This window comes from Anas platyrhynchos, chromosome 1, assembly GCF_047663525.1.
Source record: "Anas platyrhynchos isolate ZD024472 breed Pekin duck chromosome 1, IASCAAS_PekinDuck_T2T, whole genome shotgun sequence".
In the NCBI taxonomy this organism is placed as follows: domain Eukaryota; kingdom Metazoa; phylum Chordata; class Aves; order Anseriformes; family Anatidae; genus Anas; species Anas platyrhynchos.
Window position 1 is genome coordinate 116,885,001 of NC_092587.1, and position 18,857 is coordinate 116,903,857.

At 37.5% G+C, this 18,857-nt stretch overlaps 1 protein-coding gene across 2 annotated transcripts in view; it reads left to right on the forward strand.

The window, feature by feature from the left end:
- POLA1 (DNA polymerase alpha 1, catalytic subunit) overlaps positions 1-18,857 on the forward strand; it is a 200,738-nt gene that overhangs the window by 139,916 nt on the left and 41,965 nt on the right. For both annotated transcript variants that reach the window (XM_027449032.3, XM_072027409.1), the window contains exon 36: positions 16,810-16,906. In XM_027449032.3, the coding sequence (XP_027304833.3) occupies positions 16,810-16,906 (97 nt within the window). The remainder of the gene's footprint in view (positions 1-16,809; positions 16,907-18,857) is intronic.

Genomic DNA, 18,857 nt, shown 5'->3' on the forward strand with positions numbered 1-18,857 from the left:
ATTAAATTGCTATGGTAAAAATGAATTGTCTGCTCCTCTGGTTATCTGCACTATATGTACATAGTTTCTCATTATTGGCTACACAAATCTTTTTAAAAAAATCCAATCCATCTCCCATTAAAAAAAAAAGTTGTAATGTTCCCTTGTATTCATGTAAACCTTACAAGAGAATTAACAGTTCTTGACTGAGTACATCCAGTGCATTACATTACAAAAAGTTAATGATGACATAACGTAGATAATATAATCTTGAAGCCTTATGAAGAAATAATGCCTTAAAGATGACATGTTTTCAACAGACAATTTCTATTGCAGACTTATACAGTGGAGCGAAGATAAAATGGTGTGGGTATGTATAAATTTGGAGAATAAATGATATCACTTTGTAATGAAAAGGTAATGAAGAAAAAAGTATCTCTTGTAAAATCTGTAAAAATGAGAGGAATACTAAACTTTCCCAACTGGGTTGTATTTGGCAGAATTGCTCCTGGCATTTAAGCAGCCTTATTAGAAAGAGTCTTGGATTTATCAGGGTGATGAAAAGTCATGAAGAGTTTCCTTGTGGAGGGCAGAAGGTGAATGGTAGTATTGCTGAAGAATTGCTTTGGTAGCCTTTAATTCGGACACACTTTTTACTACCTTGATGGGTGCTGTGGACCTGGCCTCTACATGAGCAAGCTCGTACCTCTGTGTAAGGGTTGCTATACCTGTAGAAATCAGCTGCCCCGCTGTGCAGAACTGGAATGAGTTGGTTTCTTATTATATACAATTTAAGAATAAGTATTAAAATTGATTTTTTTTTTTTTAAGAAGTTATAAGAGTATAAAACAGTAACTAACTAGTCAATCCAAATTTTTCTGGGCCAGAATCTTTTGACAGCTACATTTTTTATATTACTTTGACTAAATAGAGTTATGAAATCTTCTGAGAGCAGCCGCTTTGCACAACCATATGCTCAAATGGAATGTCCTCTTCATTGCTCATCTTTTTATTTCCTATAATTTGGGCACTGGGGTGCTGCATGCTACTTTCATAGAAAGGTTTGGGTTGGAAGGGACCTTAGAGCCCATCAAGTTCCAACCCCCTGCTACGGGCAGGGACACCTCCCACCAGACCAGGTTGCCCAAAGCCCCATCCAGCCTGGCCCTCCAGGGATGGGGCATCCATCTCCAGGGATGGGGCATCCACAGCTTCTCTGGACAGCCTGTGCCAGGGCCTCACCACCCTCTGAGTAAAGAATATCTTCCAAATATCTAATCTAATCTACCCTTTTTAAATTTTTTTTTAAAGCATAAGATCTTTTTTTTTTCCCCTTCTCCAGCCTTACTTACCATAAGATTATATGACTGACATTATCGTATGCATGTTTAGAATTTTCTTTGGTCCAAAATTTCAGATTTTTTTTTGTGTATTCTGTCTTACATATACATATATATCCCAGAAATACAGTTTTACTAACCTTACAAATGAAATGTCCTAATTATTCATTATTTATGTTCACTAAATCATATTTACCTTCTTACCCTTTTTTTACAGTCTACTGAGGCACATTTTTTTAAAACTGGATGAGAGGTTGGAGATGCATTTTAGCATAAAATGGCCAAAATGCTTATATTTTGTTAGATTTGGGGAAATCTGATTACAAGTACCTTTCAATCCACTGTAATTCAGAGCTTGCTCTCTTCCGCAGTCCTATGATGACAGTTACACAAGTTCACTTGTGGGTCCTTGTCACAGCATTAACCCACAAACTGATATGTGTTTGGAAGAAGCTCCAAGGAGAGTCAGCATTATGCCAACTAACAGCTTTATTTTGGCTGGGTCAGTTCTGAATTTCTCAAAGCTTTGTAACAAGAGGCAGCCTGCTTGTCTGTTTTTGTTGGTTATTGAAACCTGGCTTTTTTCTCTACCTCATGAATCAAGAATAAAAGTAGATTTGACTGGCACCTAAAGTTGTGGATTCAGGAAGTGACTAAATAGAACACCGTTGTGAAGTTTCAGGATGGGTCTGTTTGGTATCTGTTGAAAAATAGCATGGTTCCTCAGGCAGAGGGGAAAATTTGAGTTAGCAGAGTTGTGTAGAAGAGGTAAGTGAAGAGTCTTCCTTATTAAATTCTGTGTTATTAGTAAAAATAACATGCATTCTGTTATGATTGGGCTACTTTATATATGTGCATAGGTAAAAGGTGGTGATATTTATTCTAACACTAACATTGCTAAAACCTATAGTTTTATGACTAGAATTTTAGTAGACTTCAGATCTTTCTGTTAGGAGTCTTATGTCTGACGAAGTTTGCCTGTTTGAATGGAAACTTTTATTTTTGAGAGCAATACCACAGTTTTATCTGTATTGTCCAGTTTGATCAAATTTTTTACAAGTATTGCACCATGATCAGAAGCCATCCGGCTTGAAACTCAAATTCAGTTGTCACTACCTATAGCTGATGGGGTTCTGAATTTTTTGTCCTGTTTCAGGAATTTTCTTCCCCTCTTTGTTCTTGTTACATGTTGTCTTCTTATGACTGCTAAAGCTGTAATCACAAACGTATGGGAGACAGGAAGAAGTCTTGTGAAGAAGCTCCTTGCTTTTTCATACTCAGGTTCTTTTCTTTTCTGATTGATCTCACAAATGGATTCCCACCTCTGAAACCTATCTGTGAGTGCACAGCTGGAAGGTTTGAGTAGCTTTAGGATATACTGCAGTACCCTTATGTTCTGCCTGATCACTAGAAAGCAGATAGATGTTTCTGGTAATGCTTCTTAACTCTCAAAACTATTTATTTCTGGTAAGAAGAACTTCTAGGTTTGTCGTGTATCATGATACTTCTAATTAAAGCATCTCAAGTTCAGAACAACAAAAGTCAATATTGATGGCTATAAATTTTAACTTCCCTTTAGGAGCACCTAGTCTAATATATGAGGCATCCGATTTGATTTAGTATCAGATACATAGAATTTCTCAGAAAAAATTTGGATGCTGTCATAAAAGAAGTATCTTTATAACGAAAAGCTACTAGTTATAAATCATTTGATTGCTGCTCTAAGACAAAAATGAGAAAACTCGAAAAATTGAGCTTATTAAAACCGTGGAATGAACAAAATGGCAATGAAATAACAGTTCGCTGTTAAGGAAGGCTTTCCACAAAGGTGTTCCATGTCTTCCTGTCACAACCAGCTGCTTTTATTTTGTCCTTGAGACAAAATACCCCTTGCACTTGGAGGTATTTGTGTTATTAATAAATACACCACATTCCTCTTCAGTATACTCTACAGAATTTACTCAGAAATGTACCAGAGTAGGTGTATGATTTTTCTTAGGCGTATGATTTTTCTTAGGCACTGCTTACGAGCTTCATACAGATTTCTGTTTGGAAGACCTGTTATCACAAGATCTCTTGCCTTGCCAGTTTGGAACCTCACAAATTTCTTTCTCTCTTCAATTTATTTATTTATTTATTGTAAATATCATTTTTATTTAGTAAGATATCATAATTAATTTTAAAGAAATACCTGGCCTGATTTAGCCGTTTGGTGACAGGGCAAAGAAGAAACATGCAGTTGTACGTCTGCATTATTTTCACGAGTTTGTTGTGAAGTTTGAAAGGTTAAATTTATAATTTCTTCACATGTTGATTGTCAATGCTCAACGTGAACACTCAAAAATCCTAGCACAATCAGATAGTTCTGCTGGAGTAGACATGTAGGTCCAAAGCAAAAAAACATTTTAGCCCCTGAGAGAAGGGTCTAATCTCTAGGACACTTGTATATACAACATCTAGAGAGACAGAGATGGTGCTAGAGTATCTAATACCTCACTACTTTAGTCTCTTATTATTTTTATTTATTATTTATTACTTTAGTCACTATTTATTTATTACTTATTTATTTATTAGTCACATATTTATTTATTACTTTAGTCACTTTATTATTATTATTATTTTTTTATTAACACCCGAAATGTTTTCAGGTGACAGGGGAGCTGAAGTTACCAGAAAGCCTAGAGATTCTCCTGAAGTTACACAGTTATACAGTGATAGAGGTGGAACCCAAGTTATCTCTGGCCTTGTCTAGCGCTTAAATAACAATTCATTTTCTGTTAAATAATGCTACCATGGGAAGATCACTTCTTGTCACTGTTGTGAGTGTGAGTGAGCCTTTCTCACTGTTAACCTGGGTTCAGCCAAATTGTTGGCATATAGGGTTTCTGTTTTTTCCAACACAGCCATAACTTCCAACAGAATGTTCTTCACAATGAAAATGCCAGCAATGTGTATTCTGACTCTGTAACTGGAGCTCTTTCAATCAAAACTAATTACTGCATAGGTTATTTCCACAGTTCGACACCTGATACCTTTTTTCCAGGCACAAGAAACCTGTGATTTTTATTTAAACCAACTTCTCTTTCAGCTTCAAGTAAAAATAATCACTTTGAGAGGGTTATCCATTAGAGAGATTGGTTATTACCAGCTATTGTTTGTCACCAGTCTCCTTCAGTGTGGAAACATTGATTTAACCCACTGAAGATGATTAAGGATATCTGTATTTTTTAAAATACAAGCAATGCAAATGCTTTTTTTTTTTTTTTTTTTTTTTAACCAATATGCAGATAAACAGTTTTCATTTGCTTGGAGATATCCTTTCTTCATATGTTTCATGTAAAATTTGTGGGGGGGGGGGAGAGCTTTCATGTAAATATCTGTGGCTCGGTTAACTGACAGTGCAAAGAAGAATTTTCATAGTAGCCTGGTAGCTTCATTTCTGTGATGATGACTCTGCTAGTAATAATAAGCTTGGAACCCTTGCACTTGTTAAAAACAAGGAGACGTCATGCAAATAATAAGTAAGGAAACTGGAAAAATGGTAGTTTCACTGTTCCATGCCAACTCCACCCCATGTCAAGTGGCCAGTTGATAATTTCCAGAGCTGCAATTATTACACACGGACTCATTAACATCAATGAACTACATAAGGAAAGTTCTACTGCTCGTATTACGGGGGTCTAGTTACAGTAAATTGTGATGATGGGCATTTCTGCTTTTCTTTAAATTTTTTAGACTGTGCTATGTGGGAAGCATCTGTAGAAGATAGCACAGTCCCTCACATCTACACTAGAAAGAATAAATATGACAATAAAAGGAGTCTGGATTTTGATTATTAATGAGCTACAGAGCTGCCTGTATTGCAACTATTAAATTCATTTCAGTTAAGTCATGTGTTTTGGAGTGTCCCATGAAAACTATTAGGCAGTTTGTACCATTCACTTCATAATTATTGCAGTTTTTAATTGGATGTGTTACTAAGTTGCTTCAGTAGCTCAGACAGAACTTCAAATAATTTTGAAGCTTATGGGAGTGTTCAGAACAATGCTTCAGACTGTTGTATACTTTTTCTTTTTTTAACTTTATTCATCACCCCTTGAAAGAAAAGTCACCCTTGGGGGGGGGAGGTAGCCTACATTTTTTCTCCTTGAATGTACGTATGCACACTGATGGTGTCATTAGAGCAGCCAACAGAGTCAAAGCCTAAAGGGCTGAATCTTTGCCTGTTCTGAGGTGACCCAACTCCTCTTTTTCAGGATAATCTCAGGGTTTGTATCTGTCTTCCTGTTTCGACTTGTGAACTGAAGGATGGAGGATAGAAGCTCTGTGCTTGTTTTTTTAAAGCAGTCTACAAAATTGACATCAATAGCAATCAGTTTGAAACATGCATCGGCTGGTTAAACCTGGGTCATTAAGAATGCTATTAGATTGGTAGATTAGACTGGAGAAGATAGCATTAAAAAATAAAATACATCAAAATTAAGTGTGTACATTGCCAATGACACTTTCAGTGCTGAAGAATCCCCTCCCAGTTGTGAAGAGGGAGATTGAAAATAAGGTATGTTTTGCCCAGAGAGAGGCGTAGGGAAGCATATTGGGATAAATTCTGCACAATATTGACTTCCTTGTGGAAGGAGCAGATGGCAGCATAACAGGCTGCTGGAGTTGTGTCTGGTACCTAAAGTGCTACCATTGATTTAAACCCTTGGTAATGGATGAAGTTGCTGTATAAGTCATTGAGATGTGCCTTTGTACACAGCTGTTCTTAACGCTTGCGTTAAAACATCATTGCCACCTACAGAAAAGATATTTTCATGTTCTTTGCCACCTGCATAATGCAACATTTCTTTAGCATTTAGTAGAGAGCTGTTCTGCTGTAGTCTGTGAGCCTTTTCAGAGACATGAGATCAAGACTTGCATTGATGATTAGATACAGTGGTACAGATAGATGCTAGTATAACCTTATGGGGACAGTTGGTCTGACAGAGGAAGAAAGATCTTGCTTAACAGAGGAGTCGCCCGTGCACATCTTGGCTGCAGAGTAAGTTAAATAAGTTAAATTGTGGTGCAAGTCTGTCTGCTGTTCCAGCTGAAGCAGGAATCTTGCAGAGTCTTTGAGAAGTTCCAGGAGTTGCTAGTTTAAGTTGATGACAACATAGAGATGGGGACTTCAGTCAATCTCTAGTAATTCTGATCTTCCAATTGCAAAATATTCCAAGGTGCATGATGAATATTGATATTCATATAGGTATTCCTATCAGCCTGGTTTCCTTATTATCTTAACTTTTAAGAAAAATCAAGATCTATGAGAAAACATTTGGCCCAATTCCTTTAGAAGTTACCGAAATGCTAAATTTGCTTTAGACAAAATTGTGTCCTCTGCAGCAGACATGTTCCTTGCTTCAGATATCTAAGTAGCTCAAGGAATAGTTTATAAAAATTGAGGATTTAGGAGCCCAGGGAGGAAAACAAGCTTTTCAAACTTTTTACTCTCTTGCTAAAACCTAGAATTGAGGGAATAAATCCTGAGAGTCATTGAGTTCTGAGAAACAGGAGTATGGTAATCCAAAGCAGCATTCTCAGTTCCCTCTCTGCAAGTGATTTTTTTGTTGTTGTTGTTTTTACATGTGTGCTTTTACATCTAAAACATATTTAGATAAGCTTATTTGCTTGTGTATCTAGCCTATTTATAGTGCCGTTTATTTACTAATAAAACGATTTTTAAATGCTGTATTTGTGCTTGTTGAATGATAATCAAGATTCAGTTAAAAAAAGAGCCTTTCACAAATATTAGTAAATTATTTTGGAGAAAAGAAATGCAACGTAACCCGTTTCTTAACAGAATCATAATTTAAATAAATGTGTACAAGCCAAGTTGCCTATACAGATTACACTTCTATAGTTTGTGTTTCTGGATAGCTGATGAGTGCCAAATGTTTGTGAAAGTGTATCAATCAGGGAGACAAGATATTATTTCTAAAATAGTAAATAAAAATCAAGGTTGCAAATACAGAGCTAGATTAAAATCACTTATCTAAACAAAAATATACTTCCAAATTTAACTCTACTACAGTCTAGATTTGCGGTCTAGTCTAGCATGACTTCGTGCTATCATCAGTTTTCTGCAGTTATCCATAGCATCTTGCATCTGAACACTGGACTTAGACAATAGACTTGAAACGTGCCTTACATAAGATAATGAGGGCTAACCTTTTGCTCATTCTCGGCAGCATACCTCCATTTTTTAACATATCAGCAGATTGCATGAAACAATAAAAAAGCAGCTTTATACCCCGTCTGCAGATTCTAGCCTCTAGTTGTGGCTTGTCTCTCTTCGCCATAAAATGGGACTGCAGCTGGTAGATGGTCAACCTCATGCAGAATCTTTCCCTGCTCTTTTCCCATTTCCCTTCCTCATTCTCATTTAGGGATGAATTCTGGAGTTTTAAAGTTAAAGAGCCGCACGTAGAATCCAAAACCTTGTATGCACTCTTTAGAAATTATTCCTCGTATTTCTCAATCATGGTGAAGAAGGATGGTTTCTCTTCTAATCTAAACCTGAGACATAGCATATGCACTCGCTGTATTAGTTTCAGAATATCGTTCAACATGACTGGAAAAAAAAAAAAGGTTTTAGAATTGTGAACATAGAGGTAGCATCTAAGCCTTTCATAGCCTGAATTAAAATCTTAATATTTCTGCTCCTGTGTATTTTTTGTATTACTGCCACAGGCTTTCCTTCACCTAAAATATTTAAAATTTTTATTGCTTGTGCTTGTGTATGGACTGAGAAAGGGTAAGTTTCACAGAAAGGACTGAGAATAATGACTGTTCAGCACAATGCTTTCAGCATTAAAGGCTGGCTTTGTGGGGTTTTCATAATTCCATAGGAAAATGAAACCTCAACAAAGTTTTGTTTCACGATAGAGGTAGAACTGTAGGGTCAGGTGGCCCCATCTATCCCCATGAGCTAGCTTGCACCCCAGAAATAGTTGAGGTGTGGTATCTGGGCACTCCACAAATACTTCTCAAGGAAATGAAAAAAATAACTATCAGCTCCATATTACTGCAAGGTAATTGGGGTTGGGGGATCGGTACTCAAGACATCTCAGTGTATTTGTACTGCAGTATGAATCTGTGTGAGCTCACAGTTGGTCTCATCACTGCATGAAGCTCAAAGGCCTTCCATTGTCTCTGTATACATGAGTTAATGACATTAGATGTCATCAACTGCAGGAATAATTTATCCCTAGTAAGGTAGTCTCAGATAATCTTCTTGGTTGGTCCCCATTTGGTTTATTTGGTTTCCAGCTATGAGAAATGAGGGTCCTGAAAAATAATGTATGAGTTGCTTGCTTCGTGAGTCCTTCATGAGCAAAGGTAGAGGTTTTTCAAACTATGCAGGTTTCAGCTGCATAGTCCTAATTATTTGATTTGTTCAGTTGTAGGAATACTTCTTATAGGGTAAGTTTCCTGGAAATTTGTGGTTCATCTCTTGTTTGTTGGGAAACAAACAAAAAAAGATTTTGGAATTTTGTATAGTAATACATGAAATGACTTGAAAGGTAAAAGAATTTTATGCAGTAATGAGAGTTGCCGTGTGTGTGCTTATTTTTCCTCTGTTTCAAGTAAGCAAATGACCTACAGTTAGTTAACTGCTGAGTGCTCCTCACTCAACGAGTAGATCAGCCAGTTCTCTAGAACAAGACAGAGCTCTGGCTCTGCTCTAGCTTCTTCAATACTTGAGGTTGATGGTGAATACTTGGCCCTGGTACTTCTGTCTCCAGAGCAGTGACAACTTTGCTGTACAGAGGTGGCCTTCAATTTAATGTGTTTCCCCCAAGCCTTTTCTGTTACCTACTTCTTACTGTCCACCCCAGGTTGTTAGGGGTCAGGTAATTCCAGAAATCCGGAAATTAGTGACTTTGGAAGTGCTTGTTTTAGTCTTAAAAATGTAAACAGGGATTTTTTTCTTTTTAGTTTTGTCCTGTACATCAAGTGGAGGATGAGTTTTAGAAGAGCGTATTAATATAATATGCTTCTTATTTGAAGCAGCACGCTATTTTAAGTGAGCAAATACTCTTGATCAGAGGCTCTTGAAATACAGTTGATTTGGGGATCATGCTGGCGCTTCTCTGGAGTAACTTTTAGTGCATCCGTGTAGATGCAGTTTTGTATTTCTGTTTGTGCGTGCTGCTGGGAGAGTCTGGTTCCAGAGTGATGTGTCTCTTTCATCGACTGTCCAGTAAAGCTCATTTTTCGTATGATCCCCATCCAGAAGAATATCAGTGTAGGATGAATCTTCACGCTTCAGACTGGCTAGCCTGCAAATGCCTCGGTTATGTAATAATGCTACTTTCAGAAGGAGAACTCTGCAGCCTCACCACATCTGCGAGTTACCTTGCAGATATTTAATTTTTTTAAGGTTTCCTTCTTCTGACTTAGAATGCAAAGTCTTCCATTGTTTGGACAAAACCAAGTCTTGTACCTTTTTCCCATATTGCCCTGGTGTCAAGTACCAGCACGGAGTGTCTTCCAACCAGAGACCTGAGGTTACAGATACTTATGTATATGACAGTGGTTGGCCTGGGTTCTCTTCTGTCATCTGAGCTACCATAAGCTCGCAAGATAAAATAATTATTGTGTATATCTCATAGGTTCAGAGGCTGGGCAGCAGCTTGAGGCTGGAGGTGTGTTGCATGCCCACTATGCAGAGACACCTGTGGGTTCGGTCTGCTGGGGCAGAGCCTGGGACTCCTGCAGTGCGGTTGGAGCCATGCTGCCAGCATGACTGGTCTGGGCATGTATCTGACCCGTTGCTGTCATAGCTTCGCTTGTCATAGTCCAAAACTGAATCAGCAAATGTTGAAAATCTAGTAGCATGGACAGTAACAGTTAAGCATTTGAGCTTACTGCTTTGTTTAGCAGGGATGAACTGGCCAAAGGGACCACCTTGACTACATTGGAAGTTACTCACCTCATGTGATCATATTTGTCATTCTGCATAAAAAGCATCTTTATATTCATTTCATTATTTAGTTTTCTGGACTTTTCTGAGACTTTTGAACGGTATTTATTTTTTTTAGAATACTCTTTTTTAAAAAAAAAACACATTCTGATATATGTTTGCTATTGTATTTTCACAAAAGTATGGTCTGTGTTCAGATGTAGGATTAGACGTGAATACGTGCAGTGCATAGATGTGTATGTATGTACACGTGTATGCACATGTATGTAAAATCTTTAGAGCTAATGTCTGCAATCAGTCACTGATTACTGTTATAATGTTCTTAGAAAAAAGGTACTTCAGAGCAGATAGTGTTTCTGGTTTTGTTGGAGACTTGGTCATAAGTTTTATGTGCTTGTCGCCTTTGTATAATTGTATGAAGTATCTGTAATATAAAAAATTAGTCATAAGCATCTCAATGCTGATAATTTTAGACTAAAGAACACTTCAGAAGGAAATCTGTATACTGAGGGTATTTGAGGCAAGTGATCTCCTATTAGTCAAGACTTGTGTTCGCATGGCCAGGTCTCTTTGGGCTACTCAGATGAGCTTAAGTACTGGATGCAAGGCAGAGCCCAAGAACAAATTTCACTATTATGATAGAATAAACTGTGGTTCTTTTCAGTTAAAAAACGGATCTTTCTTCAGGCCATGTTGTAGTTACTTCTAGTGTGTTTGCTAATTAATGGAACTGAGTACATTTTCAAATAACTGCATGCTAGAGCTTAGCAATTTCGATATACATTTATTTCACACAATATAGTTATTCTAGGTGCACGGTTTAATTTGACCTATTCAACACAGACCAACGCTATATTTTGCCTATGTTTTTGGGATGTATGAAAAAGTGAAACTTCAGTAGATGTCAGCACTAGCATGGGGTGAGGGGTAAGCACGTGGTGAGTATTTGGAGCTGCTTTAACTCATACTTCATGGGGCCTTTTTGTAAAGGTGCCTCTACCACCAGATGCTGGTAGGGACCGGGGGCTGCACCGGCTTGGTGTGATGCTGCCGGCCTGTTCTTCCAAGAAAACATGCGGGTTGGGTAAAATGTGGTCTCAAGCTTCACTTTATTGCCTTGAAATCACCATGGCATGAGTAGCATTTGGATGCATAAATCCACAGTGCTAAGCAGTGCCCTCTTTTCAAAAATAGAAATTGCTGCACATAAGGGAGACGATGGAAAATGTGTACAGTCTATACAATCTTCCAGCAGTAGATTGAGACCAGTGGCACTTCCCCGAAAAAATAAATTACCCGAAATTTGCAGCACATTCATATTCAATTTCATCACAGCAGATGCTCATTAGTATGTTGTTATTAATTGGTATTCACTTTAGGTTTTGTTTAAAATGAAGATAATAATTAGGTTTTAATTACTGCATCTTTCTAAGGGGGGAGGGGAGGAAATGCCTCTCAAGGCACTGAAGTATTTCCTGTATGCCTCGCTCCGCTGCATGCAAGCCTAGAAAGTCTCTGAGACAATTTTCTGCCAGGTCGCTTCTTTTCTATTCCTTTTGCTTTCTTTCCTGTTTTAAAAGTATTAAGAGCTAGCCCTAAATGGTTTGTTTGTTGGACATACTGAATCATATCGTACTAGCAAGAGCCGCTGCTCTTTCTAATCAAATTACCAAAAAGACTTCTCACAAAAGTAACTCTCTCAAGCAGCTGATTAATGAAGTGGTGCCACTGTTTTGTATTATAATTAATTGAAGTAATACAAATAACTTCTGCAGCCTGTAGAAATTATCTCCTTTGCAAAGCAATCTAGTAGAGTTAGCAAGCTAGGAGGTGGGGATTTTTTATTTATTTATTTCTTGTTGCCTTCATCATCCTTAAAAGCCATAGGTAACACAACTGAAAACAGCAAGGTGAGGGCGCGAAGTAACAACAGGACAGGGAGGGCTTGCAGGGCCAAGGGTGAGCCAGGTGCAGAGGAAAGAAAAGGGCAGGAAAAAAGGAATGCAGAAAAAATGTAGAGGGTCATGAGTATGGTGGGATTATGGAGAAGTATGGAAATGTGGGAGATACCAAAAAGTGAATTAAAGACTTATGCTTGCTTTAAAAGAGCGAGTCATCTAAAAGGCATTGAGCATCACTGCTTTCTCTGATTAATACAGGAATTCACAATCACAGAACTCTAGGGGTTGGAAGGGACCTCAGGAGATCATCAGGTCCAACCCCCCTGCCAAAGCAGGTTCCTTAGAGCAGGCTGCCCAGGTAGGTGTCCAGATGGGCCTTGAATATCTCCAGAGAAGGAGACTCCACAACCTCCCTGGGCAGCCTTTTTTCAAAGAAAATGAGTTGAAGTAGTGGCATTTGGTTTTCTGGACTGCTCAAACGCACGCTTCCAGATCTGGAACTTCCCATGCTGTTTAGGATGTGGTTACTAGAGCAGCACTGTACTAGGTAAATGAAACACCACAACTAGAGTTGTTAGCTCGGTCTTCTGCTCTTTGCTGTTATGAATTTCTGTCAACTTCTTTTTGGGTTTATTGTCCCTTGTTCCTTTCCTCAGACCTTTCTTGTCTGGATTCTCTAGGTCACCATGCTGCCCTCGGTTACTGAAGGGACTTGTAAAAGCCATATGGTAGCCTCTCAGGCTCCTGTTACCAGGGGGGAGTAGAATGAGGCACCTCAGCTGAAGTTCCTTGTGATGTAATCTCAAGCAGCCAGTACTGAGGGGGGGGCCTTGTAAGTTCCACTCCTATATCTATACACAGCTGCCAGCAACTTTGCTGCCGTGAGGGAAGTCCTGGCAAGAGGCAGTGCAGCGTAAGTTCTTCTCACGCACTGTATGCAGGGTGGGAAGGATGCTCACCGACAATTCAGTCCATTAGGGTCACTTACTTTCAGAGAGCTGAGTAAGCTTTGGCATTTCCAAAAGAGAGGAGCAAGGGTGAGCAATGGCAATTTTCTCACCCTTTGCCTGCAAAATTAAGAAAAAACAAGTTTGATTCTCTGTTCTTGCTGGAAGAGCTGTAAACCAGTGTCTGGAAAAATCCCCTACTTTCTGATTGCTCCACTATGGAACGAGGGAGTTGGGACTATTCACCACTTGAATTCTGGCCTCAGGAGACGTAGGCAAGTACTTGAGGTGGCCTTGCTCTGGAGCTGAATATTTAGGGGCTTGTGAGACAGAAGATGCAACAGTTCTACCTTTTAGTCCAGTATCTTGTTCAGACATCAGCAGATACAGAATAAATACTAAGCTATTCATTACTGTCAAGCCAGGGTGAATTTGAACATGTATGGAGGCACAGCTGACCTTGCAGAACTCCAGAAATACAAATGCGTTGCAGCTGTGAAGCCTCCTTTCCTAATGCGTGCCCTACTGAGCATTTCCTGGTGCCTGTGTCAACTGAGCGAGATCGTTTTGTTTTTTTTTTTTTTATGACTGAGCATTTTGTACCTTATTTTTATGCTTATTCATGGGAAAATTTGCTTTTCTGATGTTTGTAATTCACCAGTTCTGTTAAGAAGATATTGTTGTTTTCCTACTAGGTAATCTGTGTGATCTTGTATTTGTCCTGGGAAGGCAGGTTGGGGATTTGCAGTTGGCCTCCTGACGCTACAGGATACAGTTCTGCAATTATATCAAACCTAGACTTCTTCAGATGAATATTTGTTGGCCAAGCACAATTATTTTTTTCATCATCTGTTACTTTTCTATTACAAGCTTAATTTTTCTGTCAAAGGAGTGAATAACTGTGGTGATTGCAAACTATATATCTTTGGTTCCTCTATCTGTTTACTGCTGTTCTAAATGCAACAACAACAAGAAAAAGTTGCTTGGTTGCTTTGGTACAGAGTGTTCTTTCCATGAATGCAAGCTGTCAAAAAGACAGACTTCTCCGCTACAGTCAGTTCTTAATGAAATCAAAAAATCAAACATCATGGAACAAACAGGAATTTCAAAATAGATTCTTATTTTCCTGTACTCACTGTTCAGTCTTCTGTGGTAAGAAAGAATACATAAATGATATGAATTTAGCGGAAGATCTTTTAGATCTTATGGTAGCTTAAGGGCTGTCAAGTTTTCTTTGCACAAAAATTCACCATTAAGCGTAAAAGATAACTTGGGTTTGAAGTTCTAGGGTTAGGGTTTTCCTTTTTTTTTTTCTTTTTTAGCGTACAGGTTATCAGAACATGAAGTGTATGGAGTGATGATACAAGTCATTCTTACTGTCCTTTTACATTCAAGGTACCTGTTCCTTAGTTTCACAAGTACACTGTAATCCTTGTAGTCGCATGGAAGTCTTCAAAACCATTTGTTTTCCACCAGATGATTAATTGTAAAATGTGGCAGGAAGCTAAAGGGAAGGAGGTATTAGCACATTATCATTAAAAATAAATAAAAAAGAAAAAAAAAGTTTGTGTATGTATATGTGTGTGTATACTTATGTGTGCGAGTGTAAATTTTTACATCCTGAGTTTTGTATTTTCTTTATCCATTTAAGCAGTGACTTTCAATTAGCCTGCCTACTAATATCAGGTCACTAAACTCTATAGCTGATGCTTTATTCTTTCATGTGGGTTGTCATTCGTTTGCTTCAGTTGGCTGGCAAAGGTTGTTGTATATCCATTACCAGCAACACAGCACTTTGCATTTCTGAATTGACAAGCAGCTATATTGACCTAGCGCTTATTATGGGTCAACAGCTGCGTTAACCGACGGAAGGACTGAGGGGCAATTAAAATGAATTGGCAAAAATATATCTTCCTAATTTACTCCAATTTGTTATTTATGCTAACATTGTATGGCTTCTATGGTGACACTAAACAGAATGGACCCAATAATGGCAATTAACATAAAAATATAATGGCTAATCAAATTGACAGCAACTGTTTCTCATCATCTCGACACACAATACATTATCAAAACAAACTATTATGAAGGAGGTAATTTCAGTGTTCTATTCAACCTGCTTCATGTGTGCAGTCAGGGAGATGTGTACCAGCAATTACAGCTGAATCTAAAAAACTAAACAAATAACTTAATCGCTGTCGTCCTCCTTTTTTCTTCTTCAGGAAGCAGTAATCAGGATTTACTAAAAATAACTGGTGTATAATAGTATAATGATGATGCATATCGTAGAATAGCTAATAAGGAATAAAATAAGCTTCTGTGTGTCTTTTTTTAAAATAGGTTTACATGAAGTGGAAAAAAGTATAATGTTAAAATATATAAAAAAAAATAACTAAGCAGTAGTAATGGTTGTCAAATGTCTCCATGTGAGTTGCTTAATAGTTATAGATACTTTATAACCTGTCAGTAGAAGTGTAAAATTAGCTGAAGTAATAAAACTTGGCTTGGTTGGGTAGAAATGTAAAAAGCTAAATGAAAGCAGAATTCCAATAAGCAGAAATAGTTTACCAGTTGCTCTTCCTTTGCATTTTCAGTCTCGTGTTCCTTGTAGCATACTGAGTGTCAATTTAACATTGGCCCAATGACATTCTTTGTTGGCTTCATAGCTCATCAAGAATCATCAAGAAAATCCCCAAGATTTCATCTCTACATATATACTAAATGTATTAAAATGGACGCTACTTCCACATTTGGTGCAGTTATGGTTATTTTGTTCTTGATCAAGACGTTTGTAAGGCACAAGTCTTCAAACCATTGTTGGTCAATATTTCAGCCCCAGTATCTTAAACAGCAGGGACTGGGACATGGTTTTATTGGACAAGAGTTCAAGACAATTAACTTGAAAGGGCTTAGTTGTAGCATGGGTAAGGTGAATCTCATGTCTATTTGAGCAATCTTCTAATGCACAGAATGGCAGTGGTGACATGAAGGCACAGAGGCATGTACTTTTGAACTAGAGGAATAGCACAGAGGCTCGACATCGCTGACATTCAGAGCATTTAATTGAATGTGATATTCCACATGTACACACCTGCAGATTTGTGATCTAAACGTGTGATTGCTAACATGCAGTAGCCCTTCACAGATGTGTAGAGAGAGTAAGGTGATGACATAGCTGTAAAGGTACATATGCACCTGTTCTTATTTGAATGTTCACAATTTATGTAACCACAGCTGTGTGTGTGTCTGGGGAGGGAATATAGCCAAACACCTGTATTCATCAAAAATACATGTTAATTCTTTTTCTTTTTTGAGATCATTGCATTGTGCAATATACTAAAGTACCAAAGTTATTTGTTTGTCCCATCCTTCTTATGACTCTTATTTTTGTCCCAAAATAGAATAGACTAGATAAATGTGATTTATGTGTCTATAAGAATGGATAAGTTTAGTATGATTTATATAAATGATTTAAATTGTGAGGAAAAAGTGTACAGAGACATAATAAAGAGATTTGGCATAATAGTAATAATAGTACAAAATATTACGTGAACAGAACGTATAATCTGTTAGAAAAGTACAGAAAGAATCAGCTTTTGATAGCAGGCATAGAAATAAGTGCAAGCGACACACTTTTCAGTTGGGTTTTTAATTACTACCTTTTTGTATTACAGTATTCTGATAAGGCCCTGTACACTCAGCTGTGCTTTTACCGGTACATCTTTGATGTGGAGTATGCAATGGATAAAGTGATTACTGAGGAGGATAAAGGTAAGTTTAGATTTTTAATTAATTAACTATAGCTTAATAGCAACTTGCATTCTAGAAACGCGAACTATACAGTTGTACTCTTCAAATTATCCTGTAATGTAGAAGAGAAAACAGAAGAAAGTAGGATGGTGGGAATTGAGGAATGTGTTATGTTGGAATAACAGATTTAAGATTATGTCTCCTTTGTTCTTTTGAAGCAATTGTGCTTTGGAAAAAGTGCTTTTCCTACATATTATGCCATTAGAGAAATCTCTTTGCACAAAGTTGGAAGGACATGTCAACTTCAGTAAATAGATTAATTAAAACATATTCATGCAATATCCAAAAGAAACCAGTTAACACATATTTGACTTAATGTTTGAGAGACCCTTTTTACTGAGGAGAATATGATGTCACAAGAAAGCAGCAAAGGTAATTGTCTACAAAGCTCTGCTAAAACCACAAATTAATATAATGTTAGGAAGACTTATTTTCGTCTTGTCATCTTCCAATTACCATAATATTTGGAATATTTACCATCTCCAAGCTATAATGTATTTATGGTTTTTGTGCAGCTAAATGATTCTCAAGCTGACAGGAATATTTCTGATTGTGGGCTAATACATGGTTTATGGGGCGTTCTGAATAAAACTGAATGTGGAGCCCACCTTTGTGCGTTGTTCACAGAGAGCACTTCCATTGTGCTCTTGGTGGTGCCGGTGAACAAAAAGCGCTACCTCTGTAGACTGCTGATCTGATGGCTGTTCTGCTGTAGAAGTCTTTCCCCAGCACTGACCTGTATCACCAGCTAAGTTGCTGGGTGGTGGAAAGAGATAAGAATCAGTCTTCCTAAATGTTGTTATTTTGAAAAGCTTTATATGAAAACCAACATAGCTGTTAAAAAAAAAAAAAAAAAAAAAAAAAAAGCTAAGAAAATGCTCAAATAAGCCAGCAGTCTGTTTTTGGCCTGTTATGTTTAAGTTTCTTCTTTTAGAGTTCCTCATTTCCTTTCTTAATCCCTCTCAAGACAGCGAACTCAATCTGATGCTCGCACTTCAGAATGGTTTTGTACATGCAAGGAAGGTCACCCTGTATGGTCATCTCAGTCTAATATAACTTTGTAGATGTACTGAAGGGATGTCAAATAGTGGTATCTAATACTAGCTGAAGCTGGATGTCTTTGTGTGTAGATCTCCTGTCTAATATAAGGATATAAAAATAGAAGTGGTTTCAAGGGTGATCATATTCAATCCCCTGCTACTGCAGACCATCACATCTCACAGAGGTTACAAGTTTTTGGCACTTTATTTTGAAACCTGTGGGTGGTTCTTCACCTTTCATTGTTGTTTACTATATGTTTCAGAGCCTCATCTGATGATGACTGAAAACTCACTATATTTTTCCCATTCTAACTTGTTTGGCTAGTTTATGTTCATTTACTAAATGTTTATTTCCCCTCCCTGATGTTCTCCACTGTGTTTTTAGAAACAGTGGTGACATATCTATTTTATTTTAAATTAAGACACTTACAGCTTTCTGTAGTAGGAGTTGGTCTCTGTTGTATGATCCTTCCTGCTAATACCTCTAGACTTTTCTAGGTTGAATTCATTTTTGAACATGAGGAACTAGAAAGAGCGTGGTATTCTGGATGGCATCTATCCACTGTCTCATACACTGCACCTGTACATTTGCTGGAAGTAACTCTTGTGTTGCTCTCTTGAGTCACATATAGCTCATAGTTCATAGCTGCATTATATCATTAACTTGTAGTTATGTGATGAAAGAAATCTTGAGATCTGAGGTTTTTTTTTCCTCCTGTGATTTCTGAATCAGAAGTTTGTATCTCAGGTTTAGGGCTTTTTTATTATTATTTTGTTTTTACTTTCATTATCTTGGTTTCATTCATTTTGGACCACTTAATCTCATTTATAATTTTAGACTTCAATGTTAATGAATTATTTCTGAAAAACAG